This window comes from Erpetoichthys calabaricus, chromosome 8, assembly GCF_900747795.2.
Source record: "Erpetoichthys calabaricus chromosome 8, fErpCal1.3, whole genome shotgun sequence".
Taxonomy (NCBI): Eukaryota; Metazoa; Chordata; class Cladistia; order Polypteriformes; family Polypteridae; genus Erpetoichthys; species Erpetoichthys calabaricus.
Genome location: NC_041401.2, coordinates 185,193,990 through 185,220,876, shown reverse-complemented (window position 1 = coordinate 185,220,876; position 26,887 = coordinate 185,193,990). Strand labels below are relative to the sequence as shown.

Here is a 26,887-nt window from a genome sequence, read left to right as displayed (position 1 = left end):
GAAAAATAATTTCCAATAAATCCAATAGAAAGTATACAGATATTACCTGGTATGTAAGTTGTAAATTGAATATGAAGCCATGTAAGAATATCGATAGACCTGGAAGACAGAAGTGAAATCATTTATATAAGTATTGTCGACTTTAGGGTGGCACGGTAGTAGTATTGCATTCTCACCGAAAGGAAACTGGAGTGTGTGCCCTGGGTGCCCCCATTTTCACCCACAGTCCAAACACATGCAGGTTGCTGCAAGAATTATTATACGAACCATAAAATACGAACATATAACTCCAGTACTCGAGTCCCTACACTGGCTTCCAGTGAAGTTTAGGGATGATATCAGAATCTGCCTTTTAATATATGAAGCCTTAAATAGCCAAGGCCCTGCTTACATACAGTATCTGAACTTCTCATTACCTACAAAACCAGAGCACACATTTAGATGTCAACATCCTGGCCTACCTAAGATTTTGAAGATTAATAAAATAACAGTTGGAGCTGCAGTTTCTGAGCTAGTAAGAGGACTTTGGATGCACAGACATCAATGTGGGGACAAAATTAAGAATCTAACTAGTAGTGCCAGGCTTTGGATGCATAGAGATGTCAATCTGTGGACAAAATTAGGAGTCTATAACATGCTAGTAGTGCCAGTAGCTGAAAAGTGAACATTTAGTTAAGCAATTGACTCTTTCAGGGCGGATGTCAACTTTTGTCAAAAGGAGGGGTTGACGGTAGTCATCAACTGTAAATGTTGACAAAACCTGCCATTATGCTTTAGTTGGACTCTCTTTCCTAGGAGGAAAGTTAGCTTCATTGATTTGACTCCCTGCGCTCGCATGAGTAGCAAGGAGAGAACAATGGCATAAATGGCATCGACATCTGGCAAGAGATGGAAGCAAATGCGTAAAGCAATATACTTCGTGGATGGCGTTTTGCATATTATCACTAAAGTGGACTCTAACTTGTCAGACTCAAGTGATCAAAAACGAATGTGAGGTACCAGCATCAGCTGATTGGTCCCCAGTTGACTGTGGTGCTTATCTTCCCCAGAGCACTAGATGGCAGCGAGCCCAGGGTCGAATCCCCACATGGGTGCCCACAAGGCATGCCAGGTATTGTAGTCCCGGAGAACAGCCTATCTGTGTCCCCTGGGTTTTGCTGGATTTGTGACTCTCTATACCGTGGGGCTCTAACCTCACCAGGAAGAGTTTCATAGCTGCAACACCATATCCACACATATCACCAGAAGCACTCCCTCCTAGAGGATTTGATAAAAGGAGCTTCCTGCCTCACATCGATGGGCCAGAGTCGGGTAGAGGTGGATGAAGCTTGCGAGGAGGAGTGGAGGAGGCAGTGAGTGAGTGAGAGAGAGAGAAGACAAAGAATGATTTATGGTGCTATTGTGCTTTTTTGTGATTGTGGTGGGACAAGCTTATAGGGAAGAGTTTGCCACAAATAAAGACTTTTTGCGCTTTGAACTTGTGTGTTCTGAGCCTACTTGTGTTGGGTGTTTGGGGAGTTGGAGCGCCCCCTGCTGTTCACAATAGATAGATAGATAGATAGATAGATAGATAGATAGATAGATAGATAGATAGATAGATAGATAGATAGATAGATAGATAGATAGATAGATTTCACATACCACATAAATCCAAACATGCTCATGTAATTTTCAACTGTAATACTGAAGAATTCCTTTAAACATAACCATTTTCACGATGGAATTTCATGGCTAAGTATAAAAACATTCTTTAAATTTAAAACTACAGTTACGATTGAATAATGTTAACACTTTAGAAACATAAAAATAAAAACGCTTTTCCCTTTTTATTAACATAACCAGAAAGCACATTACATTTCACAAACAGACTGTGAAGTTTCTCATTTCCATAGAACAATGAAATCAATGAGGGATGCCCACTTGCCAAGTCTCACCCATTGTTGTGTCAATCCTGACACACGAAACGCAATGTGGAAGCAGATGTTATTGGCAACTAAATGAGAGCATCGTAAAGTGAAATCTATTGGTGTAAAATGTTTCATGCAACACTCATCCTTCAGTGTTTACCTCAATAAAAGAAAATCTTCCTGGGCCAAGAAATTTTAAATTTGTTAACTTGGTAACTATGGTAACCGCAAATGTATCGGTCTGCACTTGAACTAATGATGCAAGCGTGCCCCTACCCGAAAGCTGTGCTGCTGTTTTCTGGTTAAACAAAGCAAATCTAAAAAAAAAATAAATAAATAATAACATTTCAAGTCACATTCAATCCAAATTCCTAAAGTGACCGATCTGTGTGGGATGGACTGCTGGGGCGGTCTTGTAAGACCCCTCAATTGCTTAACTCCCTTTCCGCTTGTGAGTTGTGGACACCTAATTAAAGGTGCTTTATACAATAAAGATGGATTGTCAGAAAGTCTGAAGGGATTTCTAGTTGTTCATTCCGCAAACCCAGAAGTTTATCCATAATGATGGATACTGAAAGGTGCTATATAAAATAAACGTGTGGTGAAGTGAGTAAGGGGTCTGTGGCAGTGTGCGGGTTTTTAAAATAAAAGCAGTAAGTCTCAGTTTCAGGGCTGGGCAATGGCTGGGTGGTCAGTAAGGAGGCAAGCTGATTGCTTGATTGATTGGCACTTCATGGGTTGTAAATAAAATGCCAAAAGCACAGAGTGGGAGCCTGAGGAAAGCGGGAGAAAGAAAAGAGGGAACGAGAAAGAAAAAGAGCATGAAAAGAAAAAAAAGGAAGAGGCAGGGTTGTAATAGAACGGGTGCTGCCGAAAGGAGACAAGCAGCTGGGGACGTGGGTCACTCCAAGGGTGCAGAAGCAGCCACCCAACTCTGGGAAGTCCCACAGAACACTGCGTGACAGTGGCGGAAGAAAGGAAAAGAGCTCAGGGGGTTCCCAAGGAGACCAGCTGGGAGGGCACGAATCAGCTAAAGGGTTGACTGCACTTGTCGGAGGACATCTCCTCTCACTGAGGGGACCGTAATGGGTGAACATAGGGGATGATGGTTTGTAAAGGGGGCACAGAGTTTTGTGAATGGTTTTAAGGAACAGATCCTGTTATACTATGTTTTGTTATTTAAGTTTAATGTCACTATTCTCTGTGCCCACTGTTATGGACTCATTCATACAGGCAGACCAAGTATGGTACAGAGGGGTACAGTTTCAGTATTTAGAATTGGCGAGCCAAGCACAGGACTAGAGAGCCTAAAGACAGACTAGGATATTTTTGTCTTCTGTCAGTACACTATGCTATTTCCTTGTTAAGAGTATAAGAATTGTGCTATTCCTGTATTTTTTAAGGTGGGGCTGGAATCCTTTCTGCCCTTGTTTGGAACCAGAGAAACGCACCCTGCACATGGAACAACCAGAATAAAAGGATGGACCAACGACCAACACTTTGAAGCTTCAGGGAGGAAGAGTATGTCTTTTGTCCGAGGCCGAGCAGAGGATTATGTCTTCTGTCCGGCTAAAATCCTTTCAGCGTGGCAACGAAAGATGGCAGGCTGCGTAGGTCGAGCCTCCCACATTGCTCGACATGTCTGTCATAAGCTTCCCATTTGTAATACCACGTGAACCCGTCAATAAAGAGCTAGAATTATCCTAACTTGTCGTGTAAGCTTGTAACCATCATTTTGCATGCTGGGTGGGATAATACCTTTTTAATTTATAATAATTTATAATTCAGGTTAATTAAAACGCCACAATATAAAAGAACACATTTCCAGAGAGCTAATGCCTCTTAAGGAAACAGATCCTGACTGTGATTTTTAGCTTTGCTTTGAGGCCGTGTGGAATATTTTTTTTGTATTATTTATTTATTGGATTTTAACCTCCACAAAAAATACTGCATCTATTACGGGGGATTTATTTACTTATTTATTTACAGACGATCCCTGCACTAAACTTTTGATTTGGATCACTTTGTTGGAAACAAAAAGCCCTGTGCCCTTTGCACCATCTCTTACTGTTCTGTATCCCATTGCAAATCTATCAATGCTCCCGGGTTCAAGGACATTATACCAGCTATTGGGCAACCCGGGCATCACAGGGTGTTGGGTTATTTGAGGTGCTGAATGACTGACAGAGCTATTCATTGACTGATTTATTGATTAGCTGGATGACCGATTGTATTTGATATGTGTTTGATTGTCCTCTCCTCCAGTTAACGGCTATTAGAAGCTGATGCTCATTCAATTGATGGCAACAGAAAAGATGCAAACTGTGTAAGGTGCTACTCATATATAAAAAAAAAGCTTTGATTTGATGTGTTGATTGATTGAGTGAGTGATCAGCTGTTTGATTTATAGTTCTCCCATCCATTTTCTTACTTGCATACTGTAGCTAGTTAATGGCTTTAAGAAGCTGATGCTTAGTGATTGATGGTGACAGAATTTTTCTTTTTCTTTTCGCCTTCTATAAACCTATCTTTCAACATAATGACAGCAACATATTATCAAAAAAAATAAAATGTTCCATGCAAAATTCATCTTTCCGTCTCTATAAAGAAATCCACCTGGGCTGTGTATTGTAAATTTGTTTACTTGGTCTCTATGGAAACCTCCAGACGTATCCGTCTGTGCTAAACGAGGTGGCGGCTGCTGCTGAAGGCGCCGGATTGTTGTCTATTTGCCAATTAGAAAAAGCTGGGAAAAAAAAGTAAATGAAGAGGGATAAACAAATGATCTGCGTCTAAGCTGACGGTTATTCCGAAATGCCTAAATGAACCATGTCACACGTTGTTTTTGCTTTTATATTAGGCGCAGCACCCCGCACTTTACCGGCACCCTTAATATGAGGCAGTAAGATGATTCTTTTTCTTTTTTTTTTAAATTTTATTGTAATCATTCATACAAATCAATCAATTTTTACAAAAAATAGGATTGAAAAACAAGTCGACCCCCCACCCCTGAGAGAGAGATCATGGCCAACGGGGTAAAACTTAAGGCTTGTTAACATACCTAAATTGATGAGTTTAATAGGCCAGTAGAGATGAATGGAAAGGAAAAAGAAATGCGGAGATAATTACATCCTCGGTGCTTTAAGAGCTTATTCTAAAATTTTATTGATTATATCCTGCCAGGTTTTAAAAAAAAAATTCTGTACAGATCCTTTAACTGAATATTTGATTTTTTCCAATTTCAAATAGTATTAAAAGTTAGGATTCTTCCAGTTTATTCACTGCAAAAGTGCAGTGAATGCAATCACAGTTTGTTTGTCCTTCTCCAATTTAAACCCATCTGGAAGAACACCAAACACAGCTGTTAGTGGGTTAGCAGGGATTGGGACACCAAGGCTGTCTGAGAGGCACTTAAAAATTTTGGTCCAAAATGATGTTAATTTGGCGCAGACCCAAAACATGTGACCCAGTGAGGCTGGGACTTGATTGCAGCGTTCGCTGGTTGGATCTTGCCCTGGAAACATTTTGGACAGTTTTAAGGCGACACCGATGTGCTCGATATATAATTTTGAGTTGAATAATTGCATGCTTTGCACACATGGAGCTCGAGTGATTTCTCTGCATTGCTACTTTCCACTCCCTTTCTGATATATTGATTAAGAGATCTTTTTCCCATTGTCCTCTTGGATCTTTGAAAGGGAGGGACTGTAAAATAATTTTATATATTGCAGAGATGGTGTCTAAGTCCTTGAAATTGAGCAATATTTTTTGCAGCATGGACGAGGATGCAAGATGAGGAAAATCGGGCAGGTTCTGTTTAACAAAGTTCCTAATTTGAAGATAGTGAAAGAAATGTGTAGCTGAAAAGTTACATTTGGAATGTAATTGTTCGTAGGATGCAAAGATGTTGTCTATATAAAGATCTCTGAGCAATTTAATCCCAAATCTTTTCCAGATATTAAAAACTGCATATGTTTGCGAGGGTTAAAAGAGGTGGTTCTCTTGCAGGGGTGCCACAGATAAAAGCTTCTCCATCTTAAAATGCTTTCTACATTGGTTCCATATTCTGAGTGAGTGAAGCACAATTGGGTTATTAGTATATTGCCGATACCTTGCATTTATTGGGGCACAAAGCAGGGAATATAAAGAAGTACTACAGGATTTTACTTCTATTGCAGACCAGGCCTGTGTATGTTCATCTATTTGTGCCCACGTCCAGGTTTTTATAGCTTGTATGTTTGCTGCCCAGTAATAAAACTGAAAGTTAGGTAGAGCCATGCCACCTTCTGCCTTAGGTCTTTGTAGGGTCGCTCTTTTGATACGTGGATGTTTTGAGTTCCAAATAAATGAGGTTATTGTTGAATCTAATTGCTTACAAAATGATTTATTGATGTATATTGGAATGTTTTGAAATAAAAAAAGAAGCTTAGGAAGAATATTCATCTTCACAATGTTAATTCTTCCAGCTAGATTAAGATGAAGGGTTGACCATCTATGCAAGTCTTGCTTAATTTTTTCAATACAGATTTATCTGTTGATAAAGAGATTTGTGTTTACTTGTGATGTTTACCCTTAGGTATTTAAACTGATCTGCAATGATAAAAAGGGAAGGTGTCCAATCTAATATTATGTGATTGAGAATTCACTGGAAAGAGTACACTTTTATTCAAATTAATTCTGAGACCACAGAGCTTTTGAAATTCTGTAAGTACTGTTAAGACTGCAGGCACAGAATTTTGTGGGTCTGTTATATATAGTACCATATCATCTGCATATAGAGGAATTTTCTGTTCCAGTCCTTCTCTGATAATTCCATTTATCTGATCAGCATTTCGACAGTGAACCGCCAGTGGTTCAATGGCGATTGCAAATAGCAGTGGTGACAAGGGGCATCCTTGTCTGGTACCGCGTTCTAATTTAAAGTAGTCTGAACAAATGTTGTTAATACAAACTGAAGCTTCTGGATTGGTGTACAGTAGTTTGATCCATGCACAAATGTTCGGGCCAAACTCAAATTTCTCTGAAAAGGTATTTCCATTCAATCATGTCAAATGCTTTTTCTGCATCCAATGATAATAATATTTCTGGGGTGTTTGACTTTGTTGGTGAGTATATTACATTAAACAGGCATCAAAGATTGGAGGATAAGTGTCGACCCTTGATAAATCCAGTTTGATCTTGTGATATTACCGAAGGCAGCACTTTCTCCATCCTTCTAGCTATGATTTTGAGAGTATCTTAACATCATTATTCAGAAGTGAAATTGGTCTGTATGATGCACAGTGTAATAAGTCCTTATTTTGTTTAGGGAAGACGATGATTAATGCTTGGCGAAAAGTTTGAGGTAGAATTTGATTGTCTCTAGCTTCTGTAAATGTTGCTAATAGGAGGGAGCTAGCTGAGCGGAGAATTTCTTATAAAATTCTGCAGGGTAGCCATCAGGGCCTGCTGCATTCCCATCTTGAAGTGACTTTATATTCACACATTGTTTTTGCTTTTATATTAGGCGCAGCACCCCGCACTTTACCGGCACCCTTGATATGAGGCAGTAAGATGATTCTAAAAATTCTAACTTAGTGACTTGAACTTACAAAATCCATTCAGACCGATTGTCTTGCATACACAGTCTCCCACAAACTAGCAGTGAGGAAATGCTTGCCTTTTGTTATTATCTATGGAGTAAATCATCTAGTCACCCATTTTTTTTTTGTAAACACTTCTTCCATTTCGAAATCATGAGAAGCCTGAGCCAATTTCTGAAGCCTAAGGTATTAGGCAATAATAAACTCTGGATGAGACAGCAGTCTATTAAAGGGTGTTACTTTAGGATTGCATGGTACTGCAAAAACACCCCAGATTTAAAAGCAGTGTGGTACCAGCATTTTGGTGGACATCAATTTTCCTCCCCTTCACTAGACACCCTCTATTGTAGCTGTATAAAAACGTCTGTTTCATACATTTCACAAATGAAACTACTCCTGGTACATCATGGGGGACCTGCTCCGTTACTTCAATGTGATTTTGATTTCACGTCAGCTCTCCTCCACATTGCTACATAAGGGATGATTGCTGCGATGTGATCAGGATACCATGGGAGACCTCCCTCTCTTATTGCTTCAACGTGATGTTGATTTTATGGATCAAGCTTCAAGAGAGATACAGTGTAACGGCTGACCCCTTTTACCCAGCCGGCAGCTACACCTCCAAGACCAGTGGCCTGGATAATTAACTGAGAAATAATCTAACTATCAAGCCGTACTTCTTACCAATTAAACTTTTCCCCCCACAATCGACGGTGAAAAATATGAGCACACAAACAGGATGTAAAATTAAACAGATTATATGTATTAAATGAAATAAAAAAAATAGAAACAAATATAAATATCCCTCCACCCCAGCAATAACAAAACACCACCAAATATATATAAATATATACAACAAAAACCCTCCCTTGTCCCTGTAACAAATAAACACACAACACGAAAACAACAATGAATGATAAACTGAAAATGAATGAGAACGTGAGTCCGGTAATAATGAAACTGTCCTGAAAGCGGATGATTGAATTAGTGATATTGAGTTGTTTGAATCTCCCCAAAAAAAAATGGAACAGCCTCACCGTGAATCCTCGTGTGTATGGTGGATGATTAAGTCCTACCCCGGGGTCTTTCGTGGTGAGGTCCTTGAAATAAATCCGGCAGATGGAAAAACAAACTGGATTGGCAAGCGCGATGTGGACAATAACTGGTACCGTTGGTTCGTGGTCGTGAATGAAAAATCTCCTTCTCTCCTCCCTCCTGATGGCTTATATAGTCCTGTGATGGCTGGAATTGAATGATTGTAAACAGGTGTTTTCCAGGTTTGCGGCTGTGGTCTCTTTCCATCATCCGTCCCCTTTTTACGGGGACGGCATAAACTGATGCACAAACAGTAAACGGGACAATGAAACGAGACGCACTCAGAACTGACATTTAAACACTATGTGGCCCCGCTACATTTCCCCCCCCCCCAACCTTGGACAAGGGAGGGCCGAAGTACGGCTTGAGATTGGCCACATGGATTGTGTCTATCTTGGAGTCAGTGCCGATACCCCTTTGAAACTGGAAGTTGACTGGACCTGTTTGAGATAGGATTTTGGCTGGACCTAACCATTTAGGCGCTAGCTTGGCGGAGAACCTTTCGCTGGCATCCGAGAGATGGTGAGCTCTAATCCAGACCAAATCACCCGGCTGAAAGTGCGCTTCCTTACGCCGGGCATTATATAACTTGGCATGTCTGGATGTCGAACTCACCAACCTCTGTTGGATTCTCTGCCGTAATTCCTCAATTTTAAATAGGTTATTGTAAGTGGTGGTTTCTGGATTAGGGGCTCTGGGAAGGAGTCGGTCAAGCGGGCCCTTTAGCTGTCTGCCCAGCGCAACCAAAGCAGGCGTCTCACCTGTGGCCTCATGCACAGCGGTGTTCAGGGCAAACCGGAGCTCGGGGAGCCATTTATCCCAGTCCTGATGGCGTTCACCCACATAGGAGGCGATCATGTTCTTCAGGGTCCGGTTCACTCGCTCTGTCATGTTAGCCTGGGGATGATAAGCTGTTGTCAGGTTTTTTTTCACTCCCCAGGCTGTATAAAGTTCATCTAATAGAGAGCTCGTGAACTGCGGACCCCGGTCTGAGACGATGTTCTTCGGCACCCCCCAGCAGGTGAAGATTTCATTCTTCAGGGTGGAGCAGATCTTGTTAGTCTTGGCATCCGTTAAGGCAAACAGCTCCACCCACTTTGAAAAATAATCAATCACCACCATCAGGACGGTCTTCCTCGAGCTGGTAACAGGAAAAGGCCCCATCAGGTCGACTCCCAAAGTCTCCCCTGGTCCATCCGCGATTGTCGATTGCAGAAATCCTGCCGGTTTACCAGGTGGGTTTTTGAGCTGCTGGCAGGTGATGCACTTCTTCACGTGGAGGCAAACGTCTTTCCGGACAGACGGCCACCACGCAACCCCCAGGATCTTTAATAAAGTCTTTGTCCTTCCAAGGTGACCACCTAAAGGACTGTCGTGATAGTAATTTAAAAAGTCGGGGATGAGCCCTTCCGGGACGACTAGTTGGTGTTGCAGACCCCCAAGGGAGGATGGAGTGGTCCTGTACAGAACCCCCTGGAGGTCCACGAAGTGTACCCGGTCGGTACGCTGCTGTTCCAGTCCCTCCCTGATGCTCTGGCAGAATGGACTGGTGGCTTGTGCTTGAGCCAGGTCTTCCAGGCTTCTTGGCAGAGGGAGGATCATTTTCTTTGCCTCTACCAAACACACCATCCCCGGTGGCTCCGACACCCTGGACAGAGCATCAGGCACAATATTGCCACAGCCCTTCCGATAGGTCACCTTGAAAGTGAAGTTCTGGAGGCATAACACCCACCTGGTTAGACGGGAGGAGGTCTTCGGGTGATTAAATACCCAGGTCAGAGCATGATGGTCGGTGTACACTTCAAATTCAACCCCCTCCAGATAGTGTCTCCATTTTTCCACAGCCCACACGACAGCCAAACACTCTTTTTCAGCTGTCGAATAATTGAGCTCGGTGCCGTGCAAGGCTCGAGAGGCGTAAGCGATGACGTGTTCAGCCTGGTGGATTTTCTGAGTGAGCACGGCGCCAAGCCCCAGGTTGCTGGCATCGGTTTGTACCTGGAAAGTGAGCTGTGGATCTGGCTGGGCCAGAACGGGCGGCTCTTGCAGGTGGCTCTTTAGTTGCTCGACCGCGTCCTGGCACTCTGTTGTCCACTCCCACGGGACATCTTTTTTTCTTAGTTTGTTCAAGGGAGCCGCTATATCAGCCATCCGGGGAATGAACTTGTGATACCACCCCACTAACCCAAGGAAACGTTGCAAAGATTTCAAATCCGTGGGCGTGGGGTAGTCTCGGATGGCTAAGGTCTTCTCGGGGTCTACAGCGACCCCCTCAGATGAAAGAATGTGCCCGAGGAAGCGTATGTGGGGTTGAATGAAGGTACACTTCTTCGTGTTCAGCGTAAGGTGCGCTTGATGTAATCGTTGGAAGATGGTGTCCAGGTCCTGGAGATGTTGTTTAATAGAATGGGAGTAAATAATGACGTCATCGATATATACAAAGCAGATCTTGCCTATCAACCCCCTCAGGACTTGCTCCATGAGCCGCTGGAAGGTAGCCCCAGTATTTTTAAGCCCAAAAGGCATGACTTTGAACTGGAACAAGCCTTCAGGGGTGATGACTGCCGTCTTCTTCTTACTCCCCTCGTCCATCGGCACCTGCCAATAGCCACTGCGGAGGTCTAGTGTGCTGAAAACTGCAGCTCCATGCAGTGACTCCAGAATCTCATGAACCAGGGGCATGGGATATGCGTCTAGGCTCGTCTTCCCGTTAACCCCCCTGTAGTCCACGCAGAAACGATAGGTGTCATCCGTCTTCTTCACGATTACCACAGGGGACGCCCAGGAGGAGGAAGATGGTTCGATTATTCCCTCGGCGAGCATTCGATCCAGGTGTTCTTTAATTATGCCCTTCTTTAGTGGAGAAGCACGGTAAGCTCGGTGCCTTATTGGAACTTCGTCCGAGGTGTGGATCACGTGGGTAACCCCACGGGCGACTCCTAATTTCTCAGTCCATACCTCGGCCCACTTCTTCAGCACCGGCCTTACCTCTTCGGGCTGTTCCTCCACAGGGGCTGCCGCCGAGGTGCTTACGTCACTCCTCACTGCCGCGTAGAAGCCAATGAATTCCGAGCCCAGATCTTCTTTGGATTTATGAATGAAGTCGCATACCCCTTCCCCTGGCACCGTATACCCCCTGGGACTGAGATGGATGGTCATCCTCATGGTGGTTAAAGAGTCCAGCCCAAGGAGTAACGGGACGGACAGGTGCCGGTCATCCAGGACATACGTATCCATCTTCCAGGTGGTGGAAAGTACACAGTACCTCAAGGGGACTTTGCCCAGGGCTCTGTGTTCACTCCCATCTGCCAATACAAATCGGACAGACGGGGCAGATGTTAAGTTGTCTGTCGGTCGGCTAATTTTCTTCCACATGCTTGACCGGATTAAGGTGTGATGGCTCCCTGTATCCACCACCGCATCCACCTGCCACCCCCGCAGCTTCACTGGGACGATCAGGAGGGACGTACTCGCTTGCATGATGGCGAGATCGGCTTCCGACCGGCAAGGTTTGGCTCGCTGGGGTTTTAGGGGCTGGGTTTCTCGTGTACTGGCTTGTACCTTGTTCCAGTACGTTTTTGAGTTTCCCCAGTCCCGTTCCACTTGTGAGCCCACCTTCACCAGGTCTTCCACCGACCCCACAACCCCCCTGAGACCCCCAGCTAACCGCGGGTTACAGGCATTAAGGATGCGGCGGACCACCTCTTCTTCAGACATAGCCGGCCGCCACTTCAAACACAAAGCCCGATATTCATAGGCGAAGTCCCGGATGGATTGCGAAGGCAGTTGCACCATGGATCGCAGCTTGTCCTCCAGTTCAGATTCATAGTCTTCCGGAAGAAAAGCCGCGAGGAAAGATCGACGAAAGGATCCCCAGTCTTTAATGTTCTTCTTGACCGTCAGCCACCAGCTCCGCACCTGCCCCGAGAGGGATGCCCCTATCACCCCCATAAGCTCTTCTGGGGTTAAAGGGTTAACAGCAAGATACGCCTCCCCTTCTTCCACAAAGTTGATGACATCATCGATGTTATAAGGGGCCCCCAACTTGGGAAAGGAAAGGCGCACCCCAGGAACAGAGGGCCGATTGATGTAGGACCCGTACGGCGTTGAATGACGGGGTGACTGACGTAACGTCTGGAGACTCCTTCGGACCTCCCCCTGAAGAGTTTCTTGCCAGCGTTGATCCCGCCTCTGGAGGCACAACACGATTTCCCGCCCCAGGAGTTGAACTTGCTCATTGAGGTATTCTTTTAATTCCTCCTGGGAGCTGCTGATGCGAGCCCGCAAGGCATCTTCGCGCCCGAGCACACTTTCAGCAACCTCGCGGACTTTCTCATCCAGCCGGGTCAGTTGTTGCGCCAGATCTTCCCACGGAGGCGAGACATCCTCCAGGCATTCCTCCTCAGGTCCATGGTGATCTTCGAGGTACAGCGACTGCAACGAATCCACCACCTCCCGCACCGCTGAACACGCTCTGACCGTGACGTGCCGCGCTCCGGCTACTCCATCATCACACCGCGGCGAAGCAATGGTGTCGTCCTGCTCGGCACGCACTATAGACATAATAGGGGAATTGTTCAAAGGCAGACAGCGATAAATATTTATTTAGATTCCTCAGAGAGGGCACCACTTTATGTAACGGCCGACCCCTTTTACCCAGCCGGCAGCTACACCTCCAAGACCAGTGGCCTGGATAATTAACTGAGAAATAATCTAACTATCAAGCCGTACTTCTTACCAATTAAACTTTTCCCCCCACAATCGACGGTAAAAAATATGAGCACACAAACAGGATGTAAAATTAAACAGATTATATGTATTAAATGAAATAAAAAAAATAGAAACAAATATAAATATCCCTCCACCCCAGCAATAACAAAACACCACCAAATATATATAAATATATACAACAAAAACCCTCCCTTGTCCCTGTAACAAATAAACACACAACACGAAAACAACAATGAATGATAAACTGAAAATGAATGAGAACGTGAGTCCGGTAATAATGAAACTGTCCTGAAAGCGGATGACTGAATTAGTGATATTGAGTTGTTTGAATCTCCCCGAAAAAAAATGGAACAGCCTCACCGTGAATCCTCGTGTGTATGGTGGATGATTAAGTCCTACCCCGGGGTCTTTCGTGGTGAGGTCCTTGAAATAAATCCGGCAGATGGAAAAACAAACTGGATTGGCAAGCGCGATGTGGACAATAACTGGTACCGTTGGTTCGTGGTCGTGAATGAAAAATCTCCTTCTCTCCTCCCTCCTGATGGCTTATATAGTCCTGTGACGGCTGGAATTGAATGATTGTAAACAGGTGTTTTCCAGGTTTGCGGCTGTGGTCTCTTTCCATCATCCGTCCCCTTTTTACGGGGACGGCATAAACTGATGCACAAACAGTAAACGGGACAATGAAACGAGACGCACTCAGAACTGACATTTAAACACTATGTGGCAAACAGTTGCCAGGTGAGAAAATGGGCAGCACAGCATGGAGGCTGGAGTAAGTTTTGGAGTTGATTTGCTTTGGAACCATTTTGGTATCCTATAGAGATAAGGTGAGAAACGTAGACACACGGGAGAGGCTCGGAGTAGAGACACTGACCTTCCACGTCAAGAGGAGCCAATTGAGGTGATTTGAGAATCTCATATGGACGCATCCTGGGCGCCTCTCTGTGGAGGATTTATGGGGACAACCAGCTGGGAGGAGACCCTCAGGATGACCCTGGGCTCACTGGGAGAATTATATCTCCCAGGTGGCCTTGGAACACCTTGGGGTCCCACTGTATGATGAGTTAGCAAGTGTGGCTGGGGAACGGGGTATGTGGGTCTCACTGCTAAGACTGTTGCCCCTGTGATCCAACTTTGGATAAGCAGTGGAAGATAAAATGAAAAATGAATGAAATGTAATAGGTCCAAAACCTGGAATTGATACCGGAGTCAAAATTTTACTAATGATCCAACACTAGAGTACTTACACCAAACCCTTACTCATAAATGTCACAAAATATCTTAAATTGTATGTTTCTGCCAGAGTTTAATCATTGGTGTATGTGTATTTTCTGCTATTATGGTTAATTCTGAATGATTATATGTCATATTTTTAAGAAATTTCAATTATATTTGTTTATTATTTATGTATTCTTTGTTAGTTTATATATGTTCCTTGCATTCTTTGAGTGGACAACCATCATATCACACCTGAGTGACCACCCTCCACTTTTAAATTCAGGTGGATGAGAGGAAGCCTCTCAGGCAGTCATTGGGAGTTTTCTGGAGATTATCAGTGTTGATGAACATAATTCACCAAAGCATTATTCACAGACAATTTGCTGGGTTTACAGGTGACCTTGTTTGCCAAGTTGTTTCCCGAATATTTGCTTGCAGCTCTGTTTTTTTTTTCCTAGCTTCCCATGATGCTTTGAAAGACCAGCTTGACTTTACAGAGCTGTAGCTCTGTCAGTGTTGCCTGGGGCAGCCCTACCCCGAACTGTATAACTCTATAGTGGGTGGTGGAATGCCAGATCACCCGCTAAACCAGACTGAATTCTTCTTTCGCTTAGTTTTTAATAAGAACTGCTTTAATTGTATGCTAAAAATTAGCGGAAAACTTGTGAATACATTTGAACACAAAACACACATGCAAATTCAAATTGGAAACATGTTGGTCATGTCTGAAATCTAATGTCTTTAGGTTTGGACTTATATGTAACTTGTGTGTAACATGTCAGCCTACCCCTTTGATAGTATTACCCAGAGTGCTGTGCAGCTGAAGCAAGTAAGAAGAGCACAATTCTTGATTTAAAAAGATTGTTAGCACCTCTTGTCTCATCGGTTGGCCACCTGAGCCAGTTAGCGCAGACGCGATCTCCCATTTCAAAATAGTCACCTGCAGTTCCTGAGCTACCACCTCAGCCAATCACCAACAGCTTCCCAGAATGCCTTGCTCTCTCACGGATGCTGCTATGTATCGAATTCTCCCCATCCCAATCTCTCTTTAGTTCCAGCAGCCTCTCTTCATTCTCATCTACTCCACTACTCAGCAGACTTGAACTTCGCTGCACCCCAGAACCTCATCATCAGCCATCTGTTTTATTAACCAAGAAGTTCCAAAGCACAAAAGTCCTAAAATATCCCAAAAATACCAATTAGAGCAGGAAATACTACCAAACCCCGGCTTTAACAGACAGCAACAAACAATTTGGATGAAATTTACTTAAACAAAAATGTTCTGTAGCACAAGAATAAGCCCAGAGGAACATAAAGTGAAAGGGACAGAAGGCAATGCCTTTGAAAATATGCAAATCACAAAACAAATGCAATCAAAGTACACAAAATCCAAAGGATGGTCAAAGACAGAGCAGAAGGTCACAAAAACTCAGTAAATCACAAAAATATCATAAGCAAAAACAGAGGAGAGCTCACAGAGACAATGAACTGCAAAGGACCCTGGGTTTTACTTTGCCATTATAGAACTGAGGGCATCTCTTGACGGTGATGGGCCCGGTGGCCCCCGACCAATTAAAACACACAGCAAATGGTATAAGATATTCAGACATAATGAAAGTAAAGAATCAATAATGTTAACATAAACAATGAATAAAATAGACATAAAAGAGGCATTTGAACCCCAAGTACCATAAACGCTTGATTGATTTAGTGCTGGTCAAATGGTCGCCCTTCCCACACGTTCTCCAGTCTCAGCAGAGGATCTCTGTAGCTGTATTACAGTGACCATTGGGTTCTTAGTCACCTCCATGATCAGCACCTTTCTTGCCTGATTGCTCACTTTGGGTGGACAGCCAACTTTAGGAAGAGTCCTGGAGGCTCCAAACTTCTTCTGTTTCTCAATTGTTGAGGCCACTGTGCTCCGGGGAACATTCAATGCTTTAGAAATTATTTTTATCCCCTTGTCCTGATCCATACATCATCACAATTTGATTGTGGAGTTCCACAGAAAGTTCCATGGACCTCATTGCATGGATTTCATCCACACATAGAGTGTGAATTGCGGGATCTTCTATACATAGGTACACGTGTGCCTTTCTGAATGATCCCCAATCAATTTGCTGCAAGTTCTTGACACATCTCATAGGGAATGAAAGCAAATAGGAGGCACCCGAGCAAAGTGTGGAGTGCAAAGTCTGAATACTTCTATGAATACTTCTACTGAGGTGGGAGAACCTTTCAAAAGAACAACCATCTTAGTAGCACTCCAATCAGGAGTTTATGGTAGAGCAGCTAGACGGAAGCCAATCTTGAATAAAAGCCATATGACATCTTGCTTGGACTTTGAGGAAAAAAATTCTCTGGTCTGATGAGGCAAACTTTGAACTCTTTGGGCAGAACTCTAAGCACTATTTTTCTCGATGCCCAGGTACTGCTTGTCACTTACTTAATGCAATTCCTCCGATCAAGAATGGTGGTATCAGCATCATGCTATTGGGCTGCATCTCAGCAGCAAGGGCAGAGGGACTGGTCAGAATTGACAGTAGGATAAGTGTAGCCAAAAACAGAGAGTTCCTTGAATAAAACCTGCTCTGGAGTTCACTCAATCTAAGATTGGGAGATGTCTCAACTCTCTGAACAATGACCCCAAGTATATAGCCAAGACCATGCTGGGATGGCTTTGGGACGAGTGTGTGATGGGATAGTTTTAGGCTCAGAGTTTAACCCCATAGAACATCCATGGAGAAACCTGAAGATGGCAGTTTACAGACACTTCCAATCCATTCTAAAGGAGCTTAAGAGGATCTGTCAGGAAGAATGGGATACACTGCCCAAATCGAGGTGGGCAAAGCTTGCAGAGATTGATTCAAGAAAACTCGGATCTCTAATTGTGAAGTGGCTTCTAAAAAGTACTCATTTAATGATTTCAATATATCTATTGTGGGGATATGGATCCCTGTCGACCCCTGAACCCACAGACAACACGTCCAGACACCAGGTAAAATTCCCAATAATTAAATTATTGTTACAATAATTGCACAAAGCACCTCCACTATACACAATAATAAATCAATTAGCACAAATAAACACTAATCAATCCTCCTCTCCACCCAGCACCTCTGTCACACTCCCTCCCAACTCCGGCTCAGTCTGCTGGGGTTTCCCACAGTCCTTTTACATTCCTTGACTTGGAAGTACTTCTGTCCCTCAGTCCATGTGATTTCATTGCACTTCCGGGTCAGATGAAAACTTCTTTTCTTCAGCCGGGAAGTACTTCCTTCCTTCCATCCCCGTGATTAGGGAGTACTTCCGGGCTATAATAAAACATTCTTGCCTCCCCTGGTGGTCCCCACAGTATCCAGCAGGGTTGCGAAGCCAAAATCCATTGTCCATGATGCCCTGCTGGAATTCGGACCACCTCCATGTTGCAGGGAGGACTCCATCTGGCGGCGTGAGGGTATTGGCCGGGATAAACTGTATATATCACACTATGAATGAGATTTCAGATTTTAATTTTTAATAAATTTGCAAACCTTTCTGAAAAGTGTTGTGGGAAAAACTTTCCTCTCTTTTCAAAGAAGTCCTTCTCGGAGACCAGATGAAACTGCAGAATTCTTTATTCGTACACAGATATGCACACATGTCTCAGTCCATGGAGTGAGTACTCAATAAAACAATTCATCTGCCTTTTATGCTTTTCTGTTACATCATCTCATCCAATACCTCACATCATCTGACTCTTAATCTGCATAATATGCAGAGCTTCATCCAATCAATGAGTGCCGCCAGGGCTTTCTGATTCCTATTGACTCTCTCTCTCGCCTTGTGAATACGGGTGATCTGCAGACTCTTCTATTAGTTTTAGATAGATAGATAGATAGATAGATAGATAGATAGATAGATAGATAGATAGATAGATAGATAGATAGATAGATAGATAGATAGATAGATAGATAGATAGATAGATAGATAGATAGATAGATAGATAGATAGATAGATAGATACTTTATTAATCCCAATGGGAAATTCACAATTCATAGCACCGCTTCATAGGAGGTTTCCCATTACAGTAATCCCTCGCTACTTTGTGGTTCACTTTTCGCGGATTCACGACTTCGCGGATTTTATATATAAGCATATCTAAATATATAATGTGGATTTTTCGCTGCTTCGTGGGTTTCTGCGGACAATGGGTCTTTTTACTTCTGGTACTTGCTTCCTCAGTTGGTTTGCCCAGTTGATTTCATACAAGAGATGCTATTGACGGATGGCTGAGAAGCTACCCAATCAGAGCACGCAGTTAAGTTCCTGTGTGCTGCTGATTGGCTCAGCGATGGAGTGCTGCATTAACCAGGAAGTCTCATCTCACTCATTCAGCATTAACGTGCTACTGCTTCAGGGGCCGTGTCCAAGTGCCAACAGAAGATGCAAATGATTGCAGAAAAGGTAAAAGTTTTGGATATGTTGAAGGAAGGGAACAGCTACACCGCTGCAGGACACCATTACAGCATCAATGAGTCCACGATTCTTTTTATTTAAAAAGGAGGAAAAGCATATTAGATCTACGGCCGCAGTGTCCTTTAACCAGGGCGCAAAATGAGTTGCAAGTGGACGTGATAAGGCAGTAGTCTGGATGGAATCTGCTTTAGGAATCTTTGCAACAAGGTCGACGACGTCATGACCGCCTACAAGCTGCTACGTGTACTTCGCTATACAGTAAGTGTAAACTTATCTACCGATTTCATATTGCTTAGCAGTTGTTCCTGTTATTAATAGAGTAAAGGGTGGGTTGTAAACAATACAGGGAGGGTTTAAAAACGTCCAAATACACGTTAAATAATTAAATAAATATGGTGTCCCTACTTCGCGGAAATTCAGTTATCGCAGTCGGCCTTGGAACCTATCTCCCGCGATAAGTGAGGGATTACTGTAGTTGATTCCCACTTACTAGAGGGGTGTTTGTTACTCATCTACTTCATTTTAACCTTAGAAACTATCTTGGTGGCTCCTCTAAGATGAGGCAAAAGCCTCACACTGCCTAAGCTTCAAAAAACATTTAGTTACATTCAACTCTTATCCTTACATTTAATAATTCACTGTTATACCTTTATATAAGTATATACTTGTATTAAATTGTAAAATGATATCATGTATTGATTACGAATATTAAATAAAATTTAATAAAATATCCCTTTGTCTATTATGGGTTATTGAGTGTAGGCTGATGGGTACAAACATGGCAAATGGATCCATTTAAAAATAGGCCTGCTACATAATAAAGTGTACATAAAGTGAAGGGGTCTGAATCAACTGTGCATCGGATTAAAATCACTGCTTTGTGTCCAGAGAGTTTATTCATGGGATATCACTGTATGTCCGAATGAATTACAGTTTAAGTAAAAGAAGATTAAGAGGTGACATGATTGAAGTGTTTAAAAGTATGAAGGGAATTAGTCCAGTGGATCGAGACAGTGACCTTAAAATGAGTTCATCAAGAACACGGGGACACAGTTGGAAACTTGTTAAGAGTAAATAAACATTAGGGAGTTTTTCTTTACACAAAGAACGATAGACACTTGGAATAAGCGACCAAGTAGTGTGGTGGCCAGGAGGACTTTAGGGACTTTCAAAACTCGACTTGTGTAATAAGTGGATAGGACTTGCGAGCTTTGTTGTGTTGAATAGCCTGTTCTCATCCAGATTGTTCAAATGTTCTAATGAATAAAGCAGACAGCAGCACACTTTTAATATAGCTCCTTCACTTCCACAGCAACACAGATTTTAAATGATGCCATTTCTTTTTTTTAAAAAAAACCCCTCTATAATGCTGTTTTTACGTCGATGGACTCTGCAATGAAGCCATCCAAAGTGATTTGATTTTAAATAACAAGCAGCTAATCAAAGCACTCCCTCACACCAAATAAATAGATTCAGTTACCGCAGGGGCGAGTCACAACTGCAATGACAACCAGGATCCTTCAGGATTTATGAAGCTATCATAAAAGTAGGAATGAATGGGTCCAGTCACAAGAAAACCCCGCTGGACGCAATGCCACGCCAATGTTTGGATAATGAATAACCCCAGGGGTTTTTGGGGTTTCATATGCCACTCTTTAGGGTCTGGCTCTAACACCAAGTGGAGACGTCTTCATTCTGACATTTCAATAAAAATCTCAGAGCCTTAAAAACACTGCGTCATTATCTGAACAAATGTCTCGCTCCAATCCTTTTGTTACTTATCATTCTATAGATGCGACAAACAAGGCGTACTTTGGCTAAGTAATTACGGCGTAAGATTCAATTTGCATCTTAATATAAAGTAAGCTAATAAGCCGATGCGTATTAATAAATACAATAAAAGTGATTAGATTAAAGTCGAGTGGAGTTCAATTACCCACAGAGATGATGAGACCTTGACTGATGTACCTGTCTGCTTGTTCTCAATCTTAATTTAAAATCTCACTGGAATTCTTCCGCGATTCAGGCAACGGCAAATAAAGCAATCATATTATGATAAGTTATCTTCCAGGGAATGGCAAGAGGGAGGCAATCTCTGCAGACGCGTTTGATGTCAGGATCTACAAAGCATTGCTGAACCTGCCATAGTCAGCTTCATAAACTGCTGGTTCAAACGGGGACTAAGAGATAAAAACGAGTTTTGTGGCGCTACACGGTTGACGCCTTTTAATTTGCACTGAAATTCCGATTCCCCAGGTAAAGGAGTTTAAAGGCTGATTTGCATCCAGCTTAGTGTCATCCACGGCTAACAATACAAAAACAGACTGGCATGGAAAAACAAGCTTGTGCCTCTAGGGAATTGCTCGCTGCTCGAAGTGTTTTTTTTTGGCCTGCTGATTGATTTTCCTTATTAACGAAAGTGTATTTGATAAATTTTGCTTTGTTAATTAGCCCGTGAGCTGGAGTTTAATTTATGAAACACTTTCTATAGTGGGCGGCATGGTGGCACAGTGGTAGTGCTGCTACCTCACAGTTAGGAGACCTGGGTTCGCTTTCCGGGTCCTTCCTGCGTAGAGTTTGCATGTTCTCCCCGTGTCTGCGTGGGTTTCCTCCAGGGCCGGATTAAGAGCTTTGGGGGCCCGTAGCACATTTCAAATTTGGGGGCCCTTTTGGTCTGCATCATCTGAAGTTTAGATTCTGAACAGTTCAAACCGGACTAAATAATTATTTTACTCTCGATTATAATAAGAATCTTATAATATTTATGTGAATTTTATGTGTTGGGCCCCTAAAGTTTTGTTGTGTAAGAAATTTACAGTTTAAAAACGTAAAGATAATATTTTTAAAGACCAGTTTTTCAATGCTACACTTTTTCATTAAATATTGGGTCCACCATTTGGGGGCCCCCGAAATTGCGGGGCCCGTAGCATATGCTACATGTGTCTATTGGTTAATCCGGCACTGGTTTCCTCCCACAGTCCAAACACATGCAGGTTAGGTGGACTGACGATTCTAAATTGTCCCTAGTGTAGGTGTGTGTGTATCTTGCAGTGGGTTGGCGACCTACCTGGGATTTGTTCCTGCCTTGCGCTCTGTGTTGGTTTGGGATTGGCTCCAGCAGACCCCCGTGACCCTGTAGTTAGGATATAGCAGGTTGGATAATGGATGGATGGATGGTTCATTATATATCACAAATGCAAAGACCTACCCGGTAGTGTCCTGGTAATAAATGCTCCAGCAGTCAATGTGTTAATGATTAATTTGTACATTTTAATGAGCGTCATGACAGAAGAGAGAAGCGCCTTTGAGACGTTCCTGTCTGCTGGGATATCTTTCTGTCATTTTTGACTTTCGAATCACTCAATGTCATAACAGCCAACAGTCTAGATGAGCATTGTGGTCTATGGCTATACGACGTGTTAAAACGCTGCAGCTATTCGGACATGATTAATTAGACAGTGTGGAATATTCAGACCCAGGTACAAACAGGCAGACAAAGAATGTCTCGAAGTGCACACACATTTTACTGTGCAGCACACAATAACACCACAAACAGTGCACCAACCACCAATAATACAGTCCTTTAGACTCCTTTCTTTCACGCTCTCTGTCACCTCCGCTGCTCTCTTCCAAGCTCTGTCCACTTCCACTCGACTCCGGCTCAAGGCGGCCTTTCTTATAAGCACCCGGATGTGTTCCAGGTGCTCCTTGACGATCTTCCGGCGGCACTTCCTGGTGTGGCGGAAGTGCTGCATGAGCACCCGGAAGCACTCCCGGTGTCCCTGGAATTCCATCCTTCAGCAGGACGTCCAGGGATCCACGAGCCCCAATAGGGTTGAACTTCTATGCTCAGTTCCCATGGCCCTCATACAAACCAGGGCAGCTGCCCTCTCGTGGCCCAGGGGAGATATAGTCCCTTTCCGGGTCCTTCCAGCTGTCTCCACTGGGCATGGCCCCCAGCTGTCCGCCACAACAGTAATGTCAACTCATTGTAGTTATTTATTTAGACATGCAGTCATGATGGCGAGTTCTGCGCGACCCCGTCAGCAGGTTTGTTGAGTCAGGTGTGTGGAGTGCTGAATTCTGCATCTCTTGTGACTCTTCGTTATCCGCTCTCTTAACGGCAGGCCCTTCGATGGGGTTTGACAAATCGTCTACTTTCAAATGCCTACTCTGAAATTCATATTTTCATGAACATAGCTGCCAATTCTTTCAGGCTTACATTAACTCCTGTACTGCACTGTAAAAAATGTTTTGTTGGATCAACCTAAATAAATTACTTCACAAGGTAACAAGCAATTTAATTGATTTCTTTCAAATTTTAAAAAGTATTTGAGTAAACTTAATACATTTGAGTTTGTTTTAACCTTTGCAAAAACTTGAATAAAAGCAAAAAATGTATTTAGCTCAAACCAAATTTCTTTAAAAACTCAAATTAACTGCGGTGGGCTGGCGCCCTGCCCGGGGTTTGTTTCCTGCCTTGCGCCCTGTGTTGGCTGGGATTGGCTCCAGCAGACCCCAGTCACCCTGTAGTTAGGATATAGCGGGTTGGATAATGGATGGATGAACTCAAATTAAAATTTTGTCCATTATTGTATTCACTGTAATGGCAACTTAAATTCTATATATATATATATATATATATATATATATATATATATATATTCACAAACTCGAGACAGAGTCATATAAAGGTTTGGGGCAGCCACCGGTATAATTTGGTTTCCTGGCTGCAAAGTTGCTTTTCAAAATAATACAGCACTGATGTGCACAAAACCGAGTCCAAACAGAACTGAGGGAATAGGGAAAGGGTGGAGGCTTTTAAAGGGGGAGACAGGAAGTGAAGTCAAAGGGGTCGGGCTCATGAAGGTCTTCTGCCATTGGTGCGAGCCCGGACGTGACATCACAGGGGTTGGAGTCGGCAAGATCTCCAAAGCGATTTTTTGCTTTAGACTAAATAGAAGAAATGACATTAAGTGACAGCAAGATCAATTTGAAGTAAAGCAAAAAATTATGTTAGGTGAACAAACATATTAATATAGTTCATTACAACTACTAAAATTACCTTAAATCAAAAAAGAGCCCTTTTTCTCTTTTTAGAGTGTGTCACAACGTTGAACAACAGAAATGCACACGTGGAACCTGTGACAACATTTGACATTTGATGTCTTTGAACGCCAACATAGAATCTAAGTGTACAGAAAACTTTTCCCCTTGTATCAGGTTAAGTTTATTTTTAAAACATTAAATGTGCTCACTGCTCACATGACACACATTTACATGTTGTAGCAGGCGGCTGGCATCAATGCCCAGCCGAGACGCCCCTGCACACTATATTCAGGGGGAGCAGCCCTGGACAGTGCAATACCTCCCCCTGGATGCTAGATGGCTGCCCCCCCTGGGGTGGAGCAGTGCCTCGGTTTCCCACAGGGATCCCTGGGAATTGGAGTTGGGTGCAGCCCTGTTGGGTCCCGCAGGCACTGCCAGGGGGTGCTGTGTTTGGGACCCCTGAACACGTGTGGGCAGCAGATTCATCACGCCTGGAAGTGCAGCCGGAACTCGGTGATCAAGCACCTGAAGCACTTCTGGGTGAACTATAAAAGGAGTCGGGTGGAGGAGGACAAGGTTGCCTGGGAGGAGTGGTGGTGCCAGTGAGAGAGAAAAGGAGAAGAAGAAGAGTGCTTGGTGTGTATTATCTAGGACTGTGTTGTGTCTGTGGGTACGAAGAAGGCATAGCCCACAGACGAAGAAAATAAAGCATTTCTTTTATTTTACATGTGCCTCCCGTGTCCAATCTGTGTCGGGTCGGGCATTATATAGCGTCTTCTTACAATGTCTAATAGGTTTTATTTGGAGACTTTGACAGTTCGTCATAACCAGAAGCTTGCCATCTGTCGGACCGCCACTTCTCTGTAATTTAAAATCCCCGCCCCTACTTTGAGCCACGCCCTTGTGAGGCGTTGGATTGGTTTAGAAATGTGACACTCAGTGAGCCATCTAATTGTTCCCACCCACTTTTAAGCACAATTCACTCATAGTTGACTCCAGACTCTTCTGGCCTCATGTAGAATGCCGTGCGTAGAATTCACAATAAAATGTGTGTATGGACAAAACTGGAGATGTACGTATGCACAAAAAAATCCAGATGCATAAAACATATGCACGCAAAGTTCCCCTTTTTAAATCTCAAAGAATGTGAAATTTAACGCACGCACCCACAGCCCCACCCTGACTCCTCCCACAATTTTACATATTTAAATATGCAAATCAGCTCAACATTTTGTAAAAGACAATGCCAAAAGCACATGGAAGAAATTGGAGGCAAAGACAAATACACTATTTGTTGGCTTAAGCAGGGGTATAAACAACAAAAGGAAATTGATGGAGTGTCATAGCATGGTGGAGACACTCAAAAGGTCAAGTTCAGAAAGTCGCACAATGCCTGAAATAAAAAAAGAAGTGTTCAGATATCAAAGTTGATGTGAAAAGCAAGTCGCAGCCCCCCGTCTGTTTGTACTGTTTCAGACAATACTACAAAAGCTGACCCCCCGTCTGTTGGAATGACAAGTGCAATGCATTTCATTACTACAGATGTTTTTGATGTGCCATTTGTTGGAATGACAAATGTAAGGCATATGTCTCTGTTATATTTTTTGTTGTGAGATTCATGAAAGTAGTGCTAATTTTTTTGATGTGTTGGAATGAAAACTGCAATGCATTTAATTTCTAAGAAACGTATGCGACACACCATCTTTTAGAACAACGAAGACAAAGCAAACAGACAGACAGACATACAGACACACACACATATCCTTTAATTAAAATGGATTATTATAAAATCCTGCTCTCATGCAGTTGGTTGACCACTCCAATTGATCACAATGAGATACCAGGCAATGTTAACCAGTGTGGCAGGAGGTTGGGGGCCAGACCCAGAAGGGATGCCTGGAAGGACCGGTAGGCTGTCTATACGTTACCCGAGCCCTGGATGATGAGGGGACCACGGGGATGTAGCAAAGAGGCTCAAACCCATTGGGGCCTGTGGCCACCGCCAGGGGGAGCCCCAAGTGTCGTGGAGCCCGGGAAACGGGCACTTCCGCCATACCTGGGCAGGTGAAGGAAGAACCTTCCAGGGACGCCCGGAGTGCTTCCGGGTGCTAGTGCGACACTTCCGCAACACCATTAAGTGCCGCCGGAAGGTCGTCAGCAAGCACCTGGAACACATCCGGGTGAATATAAAAGGGGCCACCTTCCTAGAGTCAAGGAGCTAGAGTCAGGAGCTGGGGGAGGATGAAGCTCCAGTAACGTCCCACGGACGTTAACAGGCCCACGTGAAGGTGAATGGTGCAGGAGCACTGTGTGTGTGCGGGACTTGTGTTTGGGGACACTTGTTTAATAAAGCTGCGGTGGGTGGGCGCCCTGCCCAGGATTGGTTCCTTGCCTTGTGCCCTGTGTTGGCTGGGATCCCCGTGACCCTGTGTTCGGATTCAGCGAGTTGGAACATGGATGGATGGATGTTTAATAAAGAGCGTGTGTTTTATGAACTGTCGGTGTCTGTTTGGTTGTGTCCGGGCAGGCCCGCACATAGGAAATTCTGGGCTCCAGGCAGCTGACAGAGTTCAGGCCCCTTTCTTGTTTCAATTATGTGCGTATATTTTAAAACGCCACTTAATTTCGAAAACCTGGTTTTTGACGAAGGGTTTTGAAAGTCAATGGTTAACTAGGAATAGTTTATTCTGAAAAACTCATTCTGAATATAAAATATCTCTCCATATTGTGTAAACATCATGGTAATCAGCAGTTACTGGCTGGTGGGTTAATCCCTTAACGCTTTGCTGACCATTTTCTCATTTTAATATTTGAAAAATCATCAATGACTTTATCAAAGCTTAT

The 26,887-nt window shown here is 43.4% G+C and overlaps 2 protein-coding genes across 4 annotated transcripts in view; both read right to left on the bottom strand.

The window, feature by feature from the left end:
• The window catches only part of ccdc93 (coiled-coil domain containing 93), an 876,647-nt gene that overhangs the window by 277,196 nt on the left and 572,564 nt on the right, over window positions 1–26,887 (bottom strand). The gene's annotated exons all lie outside the window — the stretch shown is intronic.
• LOC114656664 (inactive dipeptidyl peptidase 10-like) overlaps window positions 1–26,887 on the bottom strand; it is a 284,823-nt gene that overhangs the window by 161,310 nt on the left and 96,626 nt on the right. Inside the window, exon 4 of the mRNA XM_051930750.1 lies at window positions 47–99. Coding sequence (XP_051786710.1) covers window positions 47–99 — 53 coding nt within the window. The remainder of the gene's footprint in view (window positions 1–46; window positions 100–26,887) is intronic.